This window comes from Pecten maximus, chromosome 13, assembly GCF_902652985.1.
Source record: "Pecten maximus chromosome 13, xPecMax1.1, whole genome shotgun sequence".
NCBI classification, from domain to species: domain Eukaryota; kingdom Metazoa; phylum Mollusca; class Bivalvia; order Pectinida; family Pectinidae; genus Pecten; species Pecten maximus.
In genome coordinates, this window is record NC_047027.1 from 28,261,090 (window position 1) to 28,276,630 (window position 15,541).

Consider the following 15,541-nt stretch of genomic DNA (forward strand, 5'->3'; position numbering starts at 1 on the left):
TGGTGGGGTTAGGTGAGGAGACCAGCATATCCAGTATCATAAGTATTATGTATGTTTTGTGTAACTTTTACATGTACTCCAGCTGTTACCGTGCCAAAATCTGTTGAAAAAAACCAAGGACGTCAAATTATAAAAATCAAGAGAGCTATGTTTAGAGAACAGATACACTAATATTTAAATGTATAAGGACTATACCGATTTAATTTTTCCATTTGGAGAATTGTCGATAATTTGAGGTTATGATGAATAGATCTGTTCACTAATAAAGACGGGGTAAATAACAAATAATAAAGAGAGAGAAAAACAACAAAGGTAGATTGTTTGTTTTCAATTTTTGAGTTAGAGTAGGATGTCTTAAAATGCTTTGAACTAAATACGTAGACATATATTTTGGTTTCAATTTCCTAAGAAAGAGAGACAATACTGAAATAAGTGTTTTAAACTGTTTTAATGGAAATTTTCACAGATATGCACGCCACTACATCAGCACTCATATCACGTCAAGATTTTCTAGGATAAAGAGATGGAAACCAGTGCGGATCCCAGAGTTCCAACGTTTTTTGTCGGTGGTATTCAATATGGGAATCGTTAGAAAATCAACAATAACAGAATACTGGAATCGGTCTCTGAAAAGCCAGGACACTCCGTGGTTTCAGCGCATAATGTCACGAAACAGATTCCAAATAATTCTTAAATTCCTTCACATAACGGACTACAGAAAAATACGAAACAGAGAGGTGTGTATTGTTTACATTTCATAAAACATAACACTTTAACATAAAAACATGTATTATATGAACACGTGTTTCATATATAATCATGAAATTTATAGAGAATCGAACTCCGATCACCTTATCAATATCTATGTAACTGTCTTGGTATCAGGAAAGTACATTGTATATCACTTATATTATGGTCTCCTGGTAATAATAAACCCCCGTCACACTGTGTCGGTTTTAAGTCTTGGTAAACTGCTGTGGAGCAAACCGAGTATATATACAATGTTAATCCGTAGTGAGTCGGCCTTCAGCAAATCGATGAAAATATGCGATGAACCGTAGTGTCCTCGTGAAACTTTCGTTGCAGCCTGATTCGTGGAAAAATAATTAGGAAATGATCATTGCGTTTTCTCTTCGATACATCGCGTCTGTGGTCGTCGGCTTTTGGCGAATCGTTTTAGTGGTAGATATAACTGGGTCCCTGTAACCTTGGCATGTCGTGGTGACTCGTTGTGGTATTCGTATATGTAGCAGTACCACCTACGTTGTATGGTTGGATTGGTGATTCGGTACCAACTCCTTCATGTTTTCGCATAGTAAACACCGAGACAGTGTGACTGTATAACGTAGCCTGTCCATTCTCAGGCCCGTGTACTTGTCTTTGTTTTATTTGTGATTGTTATATTTGTTCTTTACAGGACCCTGGTTACAGCCCTGATTCGAGGTTCAAACCTCTATTGACCTTTGTCAACAATCGATTCAAAGCACTTAATACGCCACAGAGAGAACTTTCCATTGACGAATCCCTAGTCGCTAGCAGAGTAAAAAGTATTATGAAACAGTATATCCCTAGTAAAGCTGCTAAGTTCGGAATCAAATTTTGGGTGCTTGTAGAGGCTTGTAGTGGTTACGTCATGAACATGTCTGTATATCGCGGTAAAACGTATGAACCGACACCTAGAGGTGAACAACAGGGAACAAACGTTGTTATGTACCTGTTACGCGCATGCGAATTGCTGTACAAAGGATATCATGTATTCTGCGATAGTTTTTTTCTGATCGATAAGCCTTGCTAGGTTATTATTGTCCAAAGGTACTTATCTGACCGGCACACTTCGGAAAAATAGGCCCAAAACAGTAAAGGAAGTGAATCCAAACCCAGGACAGACTACTTGTATGAAGTCGGGAGATATACTTTGTGTGGCTCACATGGGTGAAAAAGCTAACAAGCCGGTTAGATTATTAAGCACAGTGTTACCGGGTTCAAACCATAACGGTAAACCTCAGGTTGTGACGGCGTACAATCGTTTAATGGGCGGGGTCGATTTATCTGATGCTATGGTAGACGTCTTTGAAGGAGAAAGAAAAACATTGAAAGTATGGAAGAAACTAATTCTTCATATTTTCCAACGTATCATGCTTAACGCATACATTCTGTATACCAAAAGCACATCAGACAAGCCGGTAAAATCTCGATTGAGATTCACTCAGTTGGTCATTGAACATCTGGCAGGGAATAATGAGGCTGGTCGTGATCATGTTCGTGTAAGGATTCCGCAGCGCGAACTTATAGCAGAAGGAAAAGAGAAGGATTGTGTAGTGTGTTCACGACGAAGAGGCTCATGACGCCGCCGAAGTCGAACTCGGTGCACGCGGTGTTTTAGGGGGCTGCACAGGCACTGCCAAATACATCACAATTGCATAGAACAGTGATACAAATGTATCTGTTTACCCGTTGCAGTTGTTGTTACATCTCTCAACACATTTACTTTGCTATAATTTGTTTCTGATTAAGTATAATCAAAATTATACCAAACATGAAAAATCACAATTTTGTTGTCACCTTTTGCTAAGTTTTACCAGAAAACCATTATAAAATATAGCAAAATATGGCAAGATGTTGAAACCAGTTTTGAAATGAAGAGGTATGATATTATGTATATACATGAAAAAATAATTATACATCCGTTCAAACTTTGACATCGCATCTGCTGAATAGATGTACATGATGTTGTTTCAAGTGTGCATCACGCCAGTGTGCGGAGAACACATGAATTGATGACGTCATTAACAATACAGCACGTTACGTCAAAATTCGTTTAAACCAGATCCGCCCAATCGGCTCGGTTGGCAGTCAACGTAAAAATTCAGATCGGCCCAAATCTGCCCTGTGGCAGCCTAAGGGTTAAAGATGCTACACTTCCGACAGAGTGTGATGAATAGTTATTATTTTGACAATAAATGACATCTATGCCATATGTATGCCTATTTAAGACATACAAATAGAAAATAATAATTTTATAACGTCAAAAATTGTCGGAATGAAGCCAAAAAGATTCGAAATTTTGAACATTATAATCTTCTTTGCATACACTTGACCTTGATTGCAGTGCATTCTGGGAAGAGATTTACATACAGAAGAAAACAGACATGGTGGACTTATTTATTCAGCTGGGAAAAGTATAAATATTGCCTGTTGTCTAACTTAACTACAACTTTTAATTGCAAGGTTTTAATGCAAATAGAAAATAAAAACTAAATAGACATTTCAATATTATCCGTTGCGAAAAGTCACAATTCTGTGCCTGTTGTCGCCAACAAACCGAAACGCTTTCTTAGCCTAACCCCTTCAGCCCCATTTCGCTGGATCCATACAGGTGTGATTTCTCAAGACGTTTAAGCTGGTGAAATATAAATAGTGAATCTGCAATCACTATTAAACCAAATTTAAACCAAATTTATTACAATGTTTATGAAAACATGTACAGTGTAATATGATTTAAACTTATAATCAACTGCTGTTAATTTTCAAAGCCTGGAAGATTATAGAATTTCTATAATTATTTTGTAATTATGATTAATTACAAAAGGAGAGTAATTGCATATCTATGGTGTTGACTAATAGTAGGTTTAACTTAAATTTGCTACAAATTATGTTTTAGTGAAGACAAGAAAAGAGAATTCATGTACTTAAAATCAAAATTGATTAACTCGAACTATGGTAATTCAAAAACACTGATTATAAATTAAAGTATCTCACTGGTCCAAGTCAAAATCTTTGTTTTTATAGTAATAAAATATGTATCAGATAATTTAAACTTTGACAACTCGAAAAACTCTGATATAAATAACTAAATTTAAACTTTCAACCAGATATTACAGAATTGACAAAACATTGTATAATGATGCATGTAATCCCAAAGTTGATTCATATTTTATTTTTAAAGGCGCACAATGTTAACTGTTGAGTGAATTTCTTTTAAAAGTTCTCTATAAACAGATCATCAAATCATATGTTATAAGTATACGTACATGTCCTCGGTCCAAAGCGGTTTTATCCAAAAATGAGTTGAAGTGACTGAATAACAGTTCAAAATGTTCTATTCCATTCCAAATATATGGTAGAATCAAATATTACACATGGTAGAAGGATCTTCAATTCAAGTCTTTTAAAGCTGATATAATTTAATGCACCTTGGGTCTGTTGTAGGTGAGGGGACCCAGGCTATTTGTTTACTCTGCAGTAATTAGGGAAAATACAAAAACAGAAATTATATTGAATATTGCTATTGGAAATAACACCAACTTGAATAGAAGTATCATAATGGGATATCTGTGCAATAGAATGCACACATTTTTTTTGACCACAGGGTGTCCTGTTACCCTATAGGTATGGGTTATAGAAATTTTTTTTTTTAATTCATATACAGAAATCACACTTTTTGGCTTATTTAATTTCTTCAATTAATTTATCAAATAAAAGCGAGCTTACAACCATCACTATTTAATAGCAGCGGTGTCAATATGTGTATGAAGTCCACTTTTGACAGTGTTATTGAGTTGCATGTTGTCATATTGAATTGAAACTGGTTAGGATACTGATACAATCATACTGTTGTACATGCACATATACTGTACATGTACATGCATGCACCTATCCATCATTTGAAGGAAAGTTTTTACAGGTTCACCTATTTTTGGGTAAAATAAAAATATTATCTGTGGATTTTGTGAAGTTATGTTAAGATTCACTTTAAACTGTGTTATAAAAGCAATATTAATTTAATTGAAGCTCAAATGTCTTTACAGATTCACATATTTTGGCCTCAAAACTGAATTTTGAGAATTTTCATTAAAGGTCAGTTTCCACCCTATCTCAATGTCTAACTGAACACTTTGTTACTAATATCATTTCATTACTTGAACACTACTCCATTAATTGAAACATGTTATTGATAAAGCGGGAAAGATGAGATATATAGTTCTGTATAAATCTAGTTATATAAGGCCTTTTGAGGACTTATCATGACCTTGTGATTTTCATAAATCTGCTAATATAATGAAAAAAAAAATACATATATTACATAAACACATATATATATATGTATACGTATACAAGTGGCAATTAAATTAGCTTCCAAGGCTTTGCCTTCATTCATATTAATATGACAAGGATAATCAGGTTAAAATAATAATATGATGGCAATGACAATAATGAACAGGCGACAAAGATAATGTTACAGTTATAATCAGGTGTCAATGGTAATCAGAATACAAACAGGCGGGAATGATAACCAAGTGATAGCGATAACCAGATAACAATGATACTCAGGTGGCAATAGTGATCAAATGACAATTATCATCAGGTGACAGCGATAGTCGTGTAATACTGATATTCAACAACAGTGATAATGGGAATTACAGCTATTATCGAGTGGCAATGATGACAATCAGACACTAATGGTGTTCAGATGACAATGATAATCATGTGGCAATGTTGATGAGTTGACAAGTATAACCAAGTGACAATAATAATCGACGACAATTACAATGAAGGGACAATTGAAGTCAGATCATAATCAAAATCAAGAGAAAACGATAAAAATCATTTTCTCATTTTCCATTGTTATTTATTTTGTAATATAGACATTTTGTCAAAAATGTTGACAGTCATCGCACAACATACCTATACATTATTAATAAACCTTTATTATAGTATATGAGGCTGTGTACTTGACGGTCAGTATTAAGCTAACACACAAAGCAGTCCTTTAGTTAAACGGGAAAACAAACATTACTAGAAACACCTCCGATATTGACAGTCTGAACAATCTGGCCGTTTGTTTTTTGTCCACTAACCAAAAATGTTTAAGATGTAATTAAATCTTAATCATATTCAATTCATTATCAAAAAAGTAGCTTGTCACGAAACGCAATCGCATTGTTTTATTGACACTATTCTAGACATGTTTGGCTGTTAATTAGCAATAGTGTTTATTGTAAAGATATCCGGGAAGCTAACGCATTATTGCCAGTAACAGCCTATACAGAATGATAATAAATTGATAAAGCCTGATTTTAATTCTAAATACAATAGATAAATGCCATTAATGCTAATTTCACGCGCACGCGCACTAAGTGAAATTCAAACATCAAATTGCTTGGTTTGTCATGCTCCTCCTCATCATCATCATTCACCTTCATCCTTATTATCATTGTCATCATGTCAATATCAATCAAAATAATAACAAACAATCATATCATCTCATCACACGGGAAATCAAACATAATCACCAACAGTATGGCATCAAGGTAACAAAACAAAAATAGTTGAACAAATAATAATGAATAAATGCAATCCTAGTCACTAGCCAAGTAAACATACACACATTAAGTACAGAAGCCCACAAACCAATGAATAACATTATCTGGTTTTATCAAGCCAATCGAATAATCAGAATTGACAAGACCGATCGACTTGATAACTATCTAGCACGCTACACTCTGCTCTGATAATGTTTACAAAGCGTGATCGCTGGAAAGTCATACAAATCCAATACTGGCTGTTACACACGAAAGGTCATTCAGATAGCTATTTACAAAGAGGGTAATGCTTAGGCTACTTACGCATGTGTTAACGTTTCGTTGAGTATGAACTTCCTGGTTTATTTTATAGGTCGTACAAATACATGACTCTATATATCGCCCACAGCATGTTTCTCACGGTCGTGTCGGTACTAAATGTGATACAATTAGTCCGAGGTAAGTGTACTAAATGTTCAATATGTCCCGAATTCAGTAATTATCGTTTACATATGATGTTTTGTTTAACTAATTGATCGTATCTAGCATTTCAGACTGGACTTTACTAGTTATCTCCCCTTCATAAGTAGAATGAACTTAGTGACAAACAGGAATTCACAGCCAGACAGCCAATGCCAGATACTAAATTTGAGACTTTAGTTGCAAATATGAACATATAACATATGACGCGATCTTATGTTGTGTTGTTTTTGCCTTGGTTTTGTGCATCAGTGCTGCAATTAAAAGAGCATTTGATACAGTGTAAGTTTTATTACTGCACAACAATTAAGTCAGGACTGACGTTTTTGTTACCGTGTATTGTAAACATTTCCCACCCCTCGGTAGTTAGCCCCAGTTTGTCTTTGTTGATATGTTAACGTAAGCGTATATAATAGTGGTAGCACGAGATGAGCCGGAAATTAAAACTTAGTACAGAAAGTACATGAATAAAGCATTGTAATTATTCACGAAAAGCTCTGTTAGCTTCCATATGTTTTATTCTACGGTAGAAAACCCACTGTTACGTGTCTTTTTAATTACATGTAAGATATATATCCCGATAACTGTTTTACTATATGGTAGAGATATCCCCCGTTATATGTCTATATGTTTTACTATATGGTAGAGATACCCCCGTTATATGTCTATATGTTTTACTATATGGTAGAGATATCCCCGTTATATGTCTATATGTTTTACTATATGGTAGAGATATCCCCGTTATATGTCTATATGGTTTACTATATGGTAGAGATATCCCCGTTATATGTCTATATGGTTTACTATCTGGTAGAGATAATTCCCGTTATATGTCTATATGTTTTACTATCTGGTAGAGATGTCCTCCGCTATATGTCTATATGCTTTATTATAACGTAAAGATATCTCCCGTTATATGTCTATAGGTCGACATTTGGCTATTTGACCTAATAATGTAGGCAAACCATATACAACGCGATAGTGTCATTTGTTTTTTTTGTTTTCTGTAGTTGAATGGAGCAGGATCGCGTAACATTATGTTCAATCCCATTTGTAGCATTCTTCATGTCATGAATGTGGTATTAACGGGAAGCTTTTGTTCAAATTTATCTCTATTTACTTTAATCTTGCTGTCAATAACAAACTGATAAGAAAATAGATAGTATGTTTTGGTTGTCGGGTGGCACAGTGGTAACACACTTGCCTTTCACTTAGGCGACCGGGGTTCGTTTCCCCGTTCAGACGTAAAAAGGTATGGGGTCACCTGCCCGACCACATCGGTTTTTCCCGGATACTCCGTTTTTTCTGCCACAGTAAGACCCCTCATGTGCTTCCATCTGTGCCAACACTTGTGATTAATATAAGTTGATATAACGATTGTTGTAAAATAAATAAAGTTTACATTTACTGATAGCTAAGAGGACTATATCTTTCAAGCCTTTTTTTTTTTTATTTGAAACGTCCTTTAAGGTCAGACCATCATACCTGTGTATGTCCAGAGTAACGCCCCCGTCACACTGACCTGTCCGGCTGATGACCAAGCCGCCACACTGACCTGGACCGGACCTGGAGGTAACCTGTACGTTACCGGTACCACAGTGGAGGCTGGTCTGAGTGACGTCATTAAATCACGGATATCTGCCGGTCACTCGGGAGGGAGTTACACACTGACGTTTACAGAGTTCCGGGCCAGTGACACGGGGATATATACATGTACAGTGGACGGGACAGTGGGTCTACGGATGGTCATTGTAGAAGGTACATGTATACCTATATACATAATTCTAACTTTTTGGTGTGTCGTCCATTAATGATTATTTCTATTTACAATATTAAAAACAAGAACTCTGAAAAAAGTGTGAATTTTCCGAATGGGATCATAATACATAACCATAGTTTTCATAGTTTATATACATGTTTCCAGGTGAAAGATCAGCTTCCTCGGTGTATGTCAGACGAGGTGGAGCAATAACACTTAATTGTCCAAATACAGATGGTACAGCGCAATGGTCAGTTACATCTCCTTCTGTCTTCATTTACACTATCGGAACAGACATCAATCCGACAATACCTAATTCTTTAAGAACCAGACTGGCTGTTGATATACATAACGGGACATATAGCCTTGGAATCAGTGATGTACAGCTGTCAGATGTCAGGGAGTACAGATGTACCACCGGAGTCACAGACACTTTCTATCATCTACTACTGTACAGTAAGTTATGTCAGATTGGTAATACAGACACATTATATCATCTACTACTGTACAGTAAGTTATGTCAGATTGGTAATAAAGACACGTTCTATAATCTACTACTGTACAGTAAGTTATGTCAGATTGGTAATACACACACATTATATCATCTACTACTGTACAGTAAGTTATGTCAGATTGGTAATACAGACACATTCAATCATCTACTACTGTTCATTAAGTTATGTCAGATTGGAAATACAGACACAATCTACCATCTACTACTGTAAGTTAGTTATGTCAGATTAGTAATACAGACACATTCTATCATCTACTACTGTACAGTAAGTTATGTCAGATTGGTAATACAGACACATTATATCATCTGCTACTGTACAGTTAGTTATGTCAGATTGGTAATACAGACACATTCAATCATCTACTACTGTTCATTAAGTTATGTCAGATTGGAAATTCTTACACAATCTATCATCTACTACTGTACAGTAAGTTATGTCAGATTGGTAATACAGACACATTATATCATCTACTACTGTACAGTAAGTTATGTCAGATTGGTAATACAGACACATTTTATCATCTACTACTGTACAGTAAGTTATGTCAGATTGGTAATACAGACACATTTTATCATCTACTACTGTACAGTAAGTTATGTCAGATTGGTAATACAGACACATTCTATCATAAACTACTGTGCAGTACGTTATGTCAGATTGGTAATAGAGACATATTCTATCATCTACTACTGTACAATAAGCTATATAAGATTAGTAATACAGACATATTCTATCATCTACTACTGTACAGTAAGTTATGTCAGATTAGTAATACAGACACATTCTATCATCTACTACTGTACAGTAAGTTATGTCAGATTGGTAATACAGACACATTCTATCATCTACTACTGTACAGTAAGTTATGTCAGATTGGTAATACAGACACATTCTATCATCTACTACTGTACAGTAAGTTATGTCAGATTGGTAATACAGACACATTCTATCATCTACCACTGTACAATAAGTTATGTCAGATTGGTAATACAGACACGCTCTATAATCTACTACTGTACAATGAGTTATGTCAGATTGGTAATACAGACACATTATATCATCTACGACTGTCCAGTAAGTTATGTCAGATTGGTAATACAGACACATTCTATCATCTACTACTGTACAGTAAGTTATGTCAGATTGGTAATACAGACACATTTTATCATCTACTACTGTACAGTAAGTTATGTCAGATTGGTAATACAGACACATTATATCATCTACTACTGTCCATTAAGTTATGTCAGATTGGTAATACAGACACATTCTATTATCAACTACTGTACAGTAAGTTATGTCAGATTGGTAATACAGACAATTTCTATCATCTACTACTGTACAGTAAGTTAGGTCAGATTTTAATACAGATAAATTACGTTACCTTTTATTGTTCAATAAGTTGTATCAGATTAATAATACAGAAACATTATATTATGTACTATGTAGAGTAAGTAATGATTGGTAGTACCTACACTTCGTTTGCTGCCGTATATTGCCCTTTTCGTCATCTACAATTGTACAGAAGTTGTTGTGAAATTTGTGACATAAACATATTTAGTCTATCGTATACGGTGATACATCAACGTCGTATTGTCAACTACTCTACATTAACCATAATCATACTGTACTAACGATAATTATGTCACATGTGACGGGCCTCCCGTATGTTTTTAGTGAGGTAGTTACCAACTACCACGATATAACATTGACTCTAATTGACCCTGGCTGTTCACGGGGCGGTAAAGGTAGCAAACAGACAACACCTTGATTACTTCATGTTTTTCGCTGAGAAATGAATGTAAACGTCGCTCTAATCATTTTATGAAATACAAAATTACACTTCATTATGATGATACATACAATTGGTGAAGCATACTTTAATTATTTTTGCAGTATAAGGATATATATATATATGATCTTATCTGTTCTAGTTCCACCAGTATTTCCTGAAATAGAGAACACATTTGCCGTAAACGGTCATAACAGGACAAGAGGGACGGAGGATGGAAGTCTTACTTTGTCCTGTAACGCACGTGGCGGAATCCCGGTGGCAAACGTGTCGTGGATAAAAAATAATGTCTATCTTGTTATGAATGACAGCACAGCCCATTACACAAAAGTGTTTACTCGAGCAGACGACAGGACAATGTACATATGTCAGTCTAGTAGTCCAGCCCTGACCAGTCCCCAGACTACCAGTGTGTTGGTATACCTAGATTGTGAGTATAGAGTGTTGTATACATGTCAGTCTAGTTATCCGGTGTGTATGTATAGCCAGAATGTAAGTCTAGTGTTATATACATGTAAGTATATGAGTCCATCCCTGGCCAGTCCTTAGACTAACAGTGTGTTGGTATACATAGATTGTGAGTATATAGTGTTGTATACATATGTACATGTCAGTCGAGTAGCCCAGCCCTGACCAGTCCTCAGACCACCAGTGTGTTGGTATACCTAGATTGTGAGTATAGAGTATTGTATAAATGTCAGTCGAGTAGCCCAGCCCTGACCAGTCCTCAGACCACCAGTGAGTTGGTATACCTAGATTGTGAGTATAGAGTATTGTATAAATGTCAGTCGAGTAGTCCAGCCCTGACCAGTCCTCAGACCACCAGTGTGTTGGTTAAGCTAGATTGTGAGTACAGAGTGTTGTATACAAGTCAATCTAGTAGTTCAGCCCTGGCTTATCCCCAGACTACCAGTGAGTTGGTATGCCTATATTGTGAGTATAGAGTGTTGTATACATGTCAGTCTAGTAGTCCAGCCCTGACCAGTCCCCAGACCATCAGTGTGCTGTATTGGTTTACACGATTTGTGGGCATACAATGTTGAATAAATATCTGTCTAGCAGTCCAGCAATATACCAAGAAAGTGTCGATATGCATAGAACATCTATCTGGCATGCTAAAGGGTCATAGATAAATATAATAAATGCAAAAAACGTATATATAAATAACACAATTTAATAAATTCATCGATTCGATGAGTACTGCGTATGAATGTTTTAGTAGCTCAAACCTTTTTTTCATTCATTACACATTTTGGAAATATGAGTTGCACTACGTGTTTACAGCTAGTCGAATATATATTTCAATCTCGACCACTTCATGTCACTAAAGTTCAGTTATTGCCTTCTATGTCCACAGTAAAACCGGGAGAGCCGGAAATCCCTGAACAGGTTTCCCAGATAGAAAACAAGAACCTACAGGTAGTTTGTATTTCAACTGGAAGTAGACCACCCGCCAACATACAGTGGAATATTGGGCGTAAATGGCTATCCTCCAATTCTACTGATGTCATGGAACTTGACAGCTCAACAGAAACGTATACTTTGACGTCGACATTATCCCTCCTTGTAACACGTCACAACGATGGGGAGTCTGTGTACTGTAGAGCCAGTAACCGGGCCTTGCCTGCGGGGATCGAGTCAGTTACCCGCACTTTAACAGTATTGTGTAAGTATCCCTAGCAGGGTGTAACGTCAGGACAATGAGAAGAGTCAGTAGCCGGCCGTGTCTGGCGGGATTAAGTCAGTATGTATCGCAAACACAGTCACTAGTCAAGATAGTGAGGGGTCTGTGTACCCTTGTAAGGAGGGATTGAGTCAGTACGGCGGACTATTACAGTATTGTGTAAGTATCTCTAGCACAGTCACACGTCAGGACAATGCAGAGTCTGTGTACTTTAGATTAAGTTGTCGGGCTTTGTCTAGAGGAGTTGAGTCAATATGTATCCCTAACACACTCACATGCCAGTATAGTGGGCAGTCTGTGTATTGTCGAGTCAGTAGCCGGGCCTTGTCTGGAGGGTAACCCTAACACAGGCACATGTCAGTATAGTGGGCAGTCTGTGTATTGTGGAGTCAGTAGCCGGGCCTTGTCTGGAGGGTATCCCTTACACAGTCACATGTTAGTATAGTGGGCAGTCTGTGTATTGTCGAGTAAGTAGTCGGGCCTTGTCTGGAGGGTAACCCTAACACAGTCACATGTCAGTATAGTAGGGAGTCGGTGTATTGTCGAGTCAGTAGCCGGGCCTTGTCTGGAGGGTAACCCTAACACAGTCACATGTTAGTATAGTGGGCAGTCTGTGTATTGTCGAGTCAGTAGCCGGGCCTTGTCTGGAGGGTAACCCTAACACAGGCACATGTCAGTATAGTGGGCAGTCTGTGTATTGTGGAGTCAGTAGCCGGGCCTTGTCTGGAGGGTATCCCTTACACAGTCACATGTCAGTATAGTGGGCAGTCTGTGTATTGTCGAGTAAGTAGTCGGGCCTTGTCTGGAGGGTAACCCTAACACAGTCACATGTCAGTATAGTGGGGAGTCGGTGTATTGTCGAGTCAGTAGCCGGGCCTTGTCTGGAGGGTAACCCTAACACAGTCACATGTTAGTATAGTGGGGTGTCAGTGTATTGTCGAGTCAGTAGCCGGGCCTTATCTGGAGGGTAACCCTAACAGAGTCACATGTCAGTATAGTAGGGAGTCGGTGTATTGTCGAGTCAGTAGCCGGGCCTTGTCTGGAGGGTAACCCTAACACAGTCACATGTTAGTATAGTGGGGTGTCAGTGTATTGTCGAGTCAGTAGCCGGGCCTTGTCTGGAGGGTACCCCTAACACAGTCACATGTCAGTATAGTAGGGAGTCGGTGTATTGTCGAGTCAGTAGTCGGGCCTTGTCTGGAGAGTATCCCTAACACAGTCACATGCATGTCTGTATAGTGGGGAGTCGGTGTATTGTCGAGTCAGTAATAGGGTCATCCTAGGGGGATTGAGGCAGTGGGCCGGGCTGTAAAAGTATTGAGTAAGTATCTGTCATACATCACATGTCATTATTCCGGGGAGTCTGTGCGCTATAGGGTCAGCACCCGGGTCTTGTCTGGAGAGATGAAGTCAGTGAGTAGTGTTACTATCCTTAATACAGTCATAAGTGTGCTTTATAGTCGCTAAATTGGCTCTTACTGCTTCAGGTATTTTGTGTTTTAACTTACTTTGTTACTATAGTATACGTGTTAACAACATGTGAAAACTTGGATAAAAACAGCGTCGTCATATATACTTTAGTATGTATCTAACGGGAAGGTCTTTTTCTGATGCAAAGGTCTTTTATCCGATATAGTCAACAAACCGTTTTTATTGTATTAAACAGAATCATAGACGCACAATTGGAGAATATTAATAGAACGTAAAGACAGATAGTTTCATAATTTTAATTACATGATTCAAAATTAAATAATAGCATATTTTAATCTGTGCACTCTTGATATAAACGACTCAACAAAATCTTGATATACACGACTCAACACAATTTTGTTATCAACAGACCGCGCTGACATCAACGTTAGCGGTAAAAACACAACATACACGTCATCCGAGAGACTACTGACTTGCGCACCTGATGGTAATCCAAACATCTACAAATTCGGTAGATGGAAACATACAGCGGAGGACGGTTCAGAGATACGTCAGTTGACCGGAAGTTCAAATTCCACACACTCGGTCCTGACCCTGCCCGACCCCGGCGTACCACGACGATATGAGGATACCGGTTACTACATATGCATAGCCACTAACAATGTCCCAGACTCGTCCTCCTCCACGTCTGGCTCTGTCTTCTTCGTCGTTGAAGGTAAAACTTGAGGGTAACCAGGTTTTGTTCTCCGACTCCATTTCCAACCAATTGTCTATAGAGATGTAAATGATAGAAAAGACAGTAACCCTAATGTCCGTATAATGTCCTTTCTTATTGTATTTCTCCAAGAGTAAAGATGATATAACATGCAGTTACTAAGCTCAATATTTCTACAATTAAGTCACGTCAGCAATTTTACTATAATCTTTGAATAATATTTGAGTATGTCGTTATATTGTATGGGTTTTAAATTAAATATACTAATAAATATGAATAAATAATTATTTGTTCATGTCAGGTATGGTGTTGTATCATGCCGAGAATCATGCATCAACATTGTTGTATGAATAGTTGTGTCTCTATATATATGTATATGTGTGTTTTATCTTCAAGCTCCTCCTTTGGTAATAACCAACGCAACAGTGATCAAGGAACAGTTAGGGAACAACGCCACTATTGAGGTAGAGTTTTACAGTAGACCAACAGTACATCCTAATGACATCGAGTGGACCAGAAATCCTAACAGATTATCTCCCCCTGTTAGAGCTCTAACGTCTATAGTAGACAGGTCACTCTTAGTGGCTTTCCATGGCGTAGACGTTCACGTCAAAGGCTATGTGACTATACTGAGAATAAGTATACTAACAGAACTGGACTTTGGTGACTACACTGTGACAATAAACAACAGCATTGGGGTGACAAACCACACAGTGAAACTATTAAAAGCAGGTGAGTAGTGTGTGAATATATTTAGGCATACATGAATCAGTTATGAGTTAGGTTTAGAACCATAATATGTCACCTTGAATAGGTTCAGATCTGAAATCATTTGACCATGTTAAAAGGTATGCATTTTTAAA

General features: G+C 37.2%; 3 protein-coding genes across 3 annotated transcripts in view; all 3 read left to right on the forward strand.

The window, feature by feature from the left end:
- The first annotated feature begins 594 nt into the window (after positions 1-594).
- Positions 595-1,825, forward strand: LOC117340958 (piggyBac transposable element-derived protein 4-like). The gene is made up of 2 exons (XM_033902755.1): positions 595-737; positions 1,418-1,825. The coding sequence occupies exons 1-2, from the start codon at positions 663-665 to the stop codon at positions 1,793-1,795; spliced, it is 453 nt and encodes a 150-aa protein (XP_033758646.1). The 5' UTR covers positions 595-662; the 3' UTR covers positions 1,796-1,825.
- A 103-nt stretch (positions 1,826-1,928) lies between these two features.
- LOC117340612 lies at positions 1,929-2,345 on the forward strand. The gene has a single exon (XM_033902376.1). The coding sequence runs from the start codon at positions 1,929-1,931 to the stop codon at positions 2,343-2,345; it is 417 nt and encodes a 138-aa protein (XP_033758267.1).
- Positions 2,346-8,721: 6,376 nt separating this feature from the next.
- Positions 8,722-15,541, forward strand: part of LOC117340613 (cell adhesion molecule 2-like) — a 7,597-nt gene continuing 777 nt past the window's right edge. The window contains exons 1-5 of the mRNA XM_033902377.1: positions 8,722-8,997; positions 10,991-11,278; positions 12,206-12,514; positions 14,373-14,678; positions 15,075-15,410. Coding sequence (XP_033758268.1) covers positions 11,149-11,278; positions 12,206-12,514; positions 14,373-14,678; positions 15,075-15,410 — 1,081 coding nt within the window. The 5' untranslated portion in view covers positions 8,722-8,997; positions 10,991-11,148. The remainder of the gene's footprint in view (positions 8,998-10,990; positions 11,279-12,205; positions 12,515-14,372; positions 14,679-15,074; positions 15,411-15,541) is intronic.